Genomic DNA, 6,505 nt, shown 5'->3' with positions numbered 1-6,505 from the left:
AAACTACGTATCACTCTGAAATTACAAGATGCCACACAAAAGTAACTCCTCTATTTCTGAGTTTCTACATACAAACAGAAACTCACCTAAAGCTTTTTAAAGTATACTGTTTTGATTTTTTTCTTTTTAAAAGAAATATTCCTCTGAAAATTACTTTGGACTGTTACTCTATAAATTTAATCCTGCAAAACTGAGGAATGTCCCAACACCCAAGGAGCTCAGAATGGAAGACAAAAAAGCTGTCTAGTTAACCCAAACCACAATAGAGTTGAAAATAGTCTGTATGCCTGAGAAGTCTACTTTCTCAATTTTTATTATCTTGTAAGTAAATTCTATCAAACATCCCTTTAAGTTACTCTTAACATATTTGCCTCTTATTGTATAAACTCTTTAGATGTACAGAGTTCAGTAACTTCAGGTGACCAGATTTATAGACACCAAGAAAAATTCTTAAAAAAATTAAACAAATGTAATGCTAATCTACTTAAATAAACTGTATAGGTAATGAAAGATAACGCTTGCAGAAGGACCCAAAACAATACTCTGGGATTTCTAAGTCAGCGCACTTGCATTAAAAATGTCCTAGAAAATGTATGGTGAAACATCACAAATATCTACAGATCTTCATAAACATTAGTGGTAAATATAAGAATACTTTGCTATTTTTACGATGTCTTAAATTTAGCGAAGTTTCCTATTCACTTCTTTAACTGATCCTCACAACATTCCTATGAAGGCAGATAACTTTGAGTAGACATTCCTGGACTTTAAAAAGCCTTTTTAAGATCCCATGACTGCTCAGGTGAGTGACACTGGTCTAACTCCTACTGTCACCCTATTGTACGCCCCAGCCAGTATTATTTTTAAAAAACCACTACTCTGCTTCTCTTAACATAACCATAAGACAGTCCTCATTCTCACCAGTGAGTTTTAATTCTACAGGTTTTGAGAGAAGCAAATACATCCCAAGCTTCTTGGTTGTACCATTTGCAATAAAGGAAAACCCGTCTTCAGTAGACTCCTGAGCTCCTACTGTGAAGCTTGAGTTTTATATACACACATACATTTACGTGTATCGATATGTACGTATACATGTAAGCTAATAGGTAACATGTACTCAGCACTATCTGGGGCACATAGGAACGATACAGAGGTTTTAAGTAGCCAATCTAGTCTAGCTTTACCCCCAAAATCCCAGTGATTTGAAATCATGGGATGCTTTCCATTTTGGAGGTGTAAAATTTTGCGTTACCAAAAGCTGCCACCTCCTATATATCCACAAGACATAGTACCAACCTCCTTATCCCCAATGCTAGACATTAAAAGGGAACCAAAATTTTGCTACCCTGGAGCTGCTTTTGAGGATATGGATTTCCAGCTGTTTAAGAAACAAGACTCAGGGAACCTCTGAGCCTCCGCCACTTTCCTGCCCAAGAGGTTCAGCCAGAAAAGCCTACTCTAGGGAGGGCGCCTTGGCTTAGTTACCTTAAGAATGTTCAACCTAGAATTAGTCAGGAAGACGCCGCGCCTGTTAGCTAGATACCCCACGTCCCTCGACTTCTGAGTTGCCCAGCAATTCTTCTGCCACGTGCGTTCCGCTGTTCCTCAACTCCCTGTAAAGCACTCCTCTTCACTTCTGGACGCTACAACCCCACCGCACCCCATCTCTCCTTTGTCCAAAATGTCCAGCGTTGCCTCGCTGCCTTTGAAAGTATCGTGCTTATGTGAATTCCCCGTATGTACTGAATATTTGCCTTTCCCATTAATCCGTCTGTTAATCTGGTTATTAGCCCAGCTAGAAAAATACAGATGGTGGGAGGACATGTCTTCATTGCTTTTAACCCCCGACAACAGACTCTGCCGATTGGGTGAGCGCTGGGAGGGCGGGACTACAACAGAGGAGGGCGAGGCTGCCCCAAACACAGTGGCCTTGCTTTAGGCAAACTCCACGGAAGGTCAAAGCCCCAGAAAGAGAGGCCTACATTTGAATCCCAGCTCTCAACACTGCTGAATGCACTTGGGCCAAGGGCTTACCCTCCAAGCCTCCATTTTCTCCTCTGTAAAATGGAGCCAAAGCAATCTCGNTATGATATTTATTGGAAAAAAGTTTTGGACTCATAAATTCCTCAAGATTTCTAAAATTCTTTTTTTCTTTATTAACTACGTTCTCTAATTTTTCTCCCATGATTTGTGATCCTTGACTATTTTTTTTTTTTTTAAGATTTTAGTGGGGAGTTGGGGGAGGGGAACAGCGTTGGGGAATTGGGGAAGGGGAACAGACAAGTTGCTGGCCTTTTGTTCTTCAGTCTAGTTGTGCAGGACATTGCTTCACTGGCCCATGTTGGTATTATCATTGCACTCTTTCCGGGTGAGGAAGTCGCTTGCTGACCATTGAACAGCTGCTCATGCTGGCTGACAGCCACTCATGGTAGCCCACTGCAGCCTATGCCGTCGCCAGCGACTCACTGCAGCCCAGCTCCAGTTGGAGCTGTTGTTCACCATCTTAGCTGTAGAGGGCAAGTGTCACTGGCCCTCAATATGGGATCCAAACCAGGGCCCTGATGCTCAGAGCTGGCGTCCCAAGCCAACTCTTAACCAATGCGACACTTGGCCGGCCCTTGACTAATTTTTTAATTAGTCTCTCACACACACACACACAGAGACACACAGACACACAACCAGGGTGCCAAAATAATGTATACAAGTGGACACTTTGGTCAATGTTGCTCAAGCAGTAGTTTGCCGTAATCAGAAGTGTCTGGACACCGATGGGAACTACTTTGAGCAGCTCCTGTACCTGCAGAAGTCAAACCTGAGTTGTATTCATCATTTGTTATCGGTATATATGGAGTATTACAATTTTAATAGTTTTCCCTTTTTTACAATGTGTGTAATTTTCTGGGCACCCTATGTACATATATATGTATATATGCATACAAAAATATAAACAAAAAGGAATCTTCAAGAACAATCAGGAGCTGAAGAGATTGCTGTGTCTTACCTAAGTTGTTTTCCAGGACAGCCTTTTCTCCTTCTAATTTTGTTTTGCCATACAGATTTAGGGGACTTGGTATGTCTTCCTCTCTATAAGGAGGATTTGTTCCATCAAATACATAATCTGAGCTAATATAGATTAGAAAGGCTCCAATTGCAGCTACAAAAAAGACAGAAAAGAATCTATTAAATTAGCATATGGCATTACTCTTCACTGGAACTGATACAATGGCTTATTCATCACATCTAAAAACATTGTCTTAGGAGCAGTCCACAAAACTTTAATATTTACAAACTCAGAGGTCATTTAATATTTCATAAGGATTTTATACAGTCATCATTACCTGCTTCCTTTGCTAAATTCCCAGAAGCGTCCACATTAAGTTGAGCCGCAGCATCTGGATGATTTTCTACAACATCTGGCCTTCTCTCTGCTGCACAATGTACTATGACATGGGGCTGGAAGTTAAGTATTGATTTTTAACCCAAAAAGGAATAAAACAGGAACTGAAGCCTTCCAAGAGTAAATTAATTCATAGAAAAATGTTAAGTCACCATTCCTTCAACTAAAGAATCAATCATTGTAATTTTTGATGTAGTTTTCTCATGCTTCCCTTTTTCAAGGTTAACTTCCTTTAAAAATACACCTAAGGCTTTGGAAAGGAAAGAGCAATTGAGTAATCGCTAGGCAAAACCAGACAACAGCTCTAGCTCTAAATCAAAATAAGCTTCATCCCCTCATTTGGATGGGAGAGACGAGCTATCACTTGTGTGATTCTAATAATAAGACCTACATATTAAGAAATCTATGTTAAAGGAAAAGGAATATCAATTGCAAATCAAATTCATCAATTCAAATTGAAAGAAAATCAGCTATCTATAAAAATTATATTCCCAGTTGAGCATTTTGTAGGCATCCCATATGCAAAGCACTGTGCAAAAAGCAAGGATTTCATAATCAAGTGGAAAAAGACAGCTATGTAAAGAGACTTTTTGAATATACTGGACAGACGTCAGGATAGAGGAGCGCAGAGGGTCCTCTGTAGAGAAGGGGCACCTACTTTCCAGAAGAGCTGAGCCGGCGCTGAGATCCGGGAAGACCACAGAAAGGCAGGGCTACGCACCCACATACCCAACTTCCTCCCCAACAACCAACTACTTGAGGAAGCATGATCTGAGTTGTTTACAAACTTGAATGTGCACAGTCTGGGCGCTTCTTAAAATGTAGAGCCAAGTCTTGTCATCTCTAAAATGAATATGATGTTATCTATTTTGCAGTGTAGTAAGGTTTACAGGTAATATTAAAAGGACAGTTGCATAGAAGTGGTATTTTGAAGAGTGCTTCATAAGCTTTTTATAAAAAGCTTCATATTTCTGTCTTTTGTCAACATGTCTCAACCTAATCTTAAGGATTCCATATACTCTACCATGCTAAAAAAAAAAAAAGGTGCATTGGCTATTTTTGCTTAATAGGTTAGAGCGTAAGTACAGTAAGTTCCTTGAGAGCAACGCTTTCTGTATCTTCCAGACAATTCTTAACACAGTTTACATGTGTTAAAACAGACTAAACCATACCTGAAAATCATAAATGACGTGATGAACTGCATCAGAATCCAATAGATTAACCTGTTCAAACTTTGGTCTTGCTCTTCGAAAACCACAGCCAAAGGCATGCCAATTATTCTGCTGAAATTCTTTGTACACAGCTCTGCCAAGAAGCCCAGTGGCACCAGTAACCAGAACCCGCCTATTGGGGACGTTAACTTCCTCCTAAAAGGTTAAGATGGGAGAAAAAGGATTATTTACTGTTGCTACTGAATTCCTTACACACCAAAATTAAAAGGAACTACTGTCTAGGAAACAATTTCAGTTCAGTTTCCAAGGCAGTTTCTAAAATGTCCCTTCTTTCCAAGATGACTAACACCAATTTTCTCCCAGATTCTTGAATAAAGTCAATATTTGCTATTAAAAAACAGAAGTTTCATTAAATGTTATCTTATCATCTTGAAGACTTATTGTTTCAAGTGTTGTTATAGTCACCTAATTCTGAACTGTCAAAAACTTTAAACATGCATACAATAACCAAAGACCTTTCTTTTTTAGCCCTTATTCAGCATAATAACTTAGCAGACTACATATTTACAAAAAAGAAAACGCCACCAAAATCAGGTATTTTTATGACGGGAAAAACCTGAAATGAGAGAGACAGCATAAAGGTAGATTCTAATTTTTTTTCAACCAATTCAAGACATTTTAAAAGTTGAAGGAAAATTCATCTAGACTGTGTTGCGAAAACTTGGCTCTGAGCCAACTGATGATCTATGAAAACAAGGATTTTGGCCAGCAAAATATTTTCTTTGAATTTTGGCAAGAAAACAGTTCTACAAAGACTGAATTGTGAAGAAGAGAAAACATGCTAAGTGTAGCACAGATACGCCCAGAAAAGCATTTACACAGGCTAAATACCATCAAGATCCCTAGGAAAATGCTATTTAGAGCTGATTCGGTCTCTTCTCACTTTGTACATCACTCTAAGAAGCAAACAACTAGACAGCAGTTCTTAGGTCAGTGGTTCTGAGGCTCCAGGGTATGGGTCGGAATGGTCTGGAAGGCTCTCATCTCAGATAATATGCATTTCTAACAAGTGTGGTGCTTGTGAGCTGCACCTTGAGAACTAATCTTGAATTCTTGGCAAGTCCAAGGCTTTCCTCAAGATAAATTTCTCTTTCAAACAAGCCAAAAAATTGCCACCTACCTTCTAAAAGCGACATCTTTCCCCTTTTCCCCATTAAAAAGAAAAATTAGAGTAAGAAATAAAAGAACAAGCATTATGCAATCCACAAAGATTACTAAACAGTAGACTAAGATTCCTGCATACTTCATTGAGTCTGTGAAACACTTTCTCCTCATTTTAACGTCTCTGTTAAATGAACGAACTAGAGATGCATCTTATGAATGTGTCAGTTTGGCAGTGTTTTCTGCTTTTTAGTGCATCTTTAAATTAGAGCCCAGATGATCTTATAATGAAGAGCATCTTAGATGTGGTGCAGTACAATATTGTTACAAGCACAGCAAGGCTTTTTAGGGAACATAATACGCTTAACTTTAAAAAAGGATGGGGGATGCATGGAAAAAATACAACCTTACATCCTTACACCCTGGGGTAATGTGGTCGGATGTCAATGTTCAAGAATTTTCTTTATTCAAAGAGCAAAGATCTGAAGGGCAAGCAAGCACTTTTCTGAAACAAATGATTCCGCACAATCTTATATTTGAAAACTATCAAGTATTATAGAAACCTACATCATACCTTCTGATCAAAATCATTCCTTTTGATCATAAAAATAGCCTTGTTAGGCAGGGCAGATATACTTCCAAAGTGAGGAACCTGAAGTCTAAAGATGTTAGAGGATTTGCCCTCATTAAAAGGAAAAAGGTTAAGACAAAAAAGGAAAAGGTTAAGACAAGAATGTGGGTCTTCTTGCTTCTACATTCCAGCAAAACACATACT

General features: G+C 38.8%; 1 protein-coding gene across 2 annotated transcripts in view; it reads right to left on the bottom strand.

Annotated features, from left to right (window-relative positions):
* MAT2B (methionine adenosyltransferase 2 non-catalytic beta subunit) overlaps positions 1–6,505 on the bottom strand; it is a 26,692-nt gene that overhangs the window by 9,158 nt on the left and 11,029 nt on the right. For both annotated transcript variants that reach the window (XM_019630955.1, XM_019630953.1), the window contains exons 2-4: positions 4,570–4,764; positions 3,339–3,453; positions 3,002–3,154 (exon numbers count right to left, since the gene is read on the bottom strand). In XM_019630955.1, the coding sequence (XP_019486500.1) occupies positions 3,002–3,154; positions 3,339–3,453; positions 4,570–4,764 (463 nt within the window). The remainder of the gene's footprint in view (positions 1–3,001; positions 3,155–3,338; positions 3,454–4,569; positions 4,765–6,505) is intronic.

This window comes from Hipposideros armiger, unplaced genomic scaffold (genome assembly GCF_001890085.2).
Source record: "Hipposideros armiger isolate ML-2016 unplaced genomic scaffold, ASM189008v1 scaffold_966, whole genome shotgun sequence".
Taxonomy (NCBI): Eukaryota; Metazoa; Chordata; class Mammalia; order Chiroptera; family Hipposideridae; genus Hipposideros; species Hipposideros armiger.
Note: the sequence above shows the minus strand (reverse complement) of the source record. Positions and strands in the feature narration are given on the sequence as shown.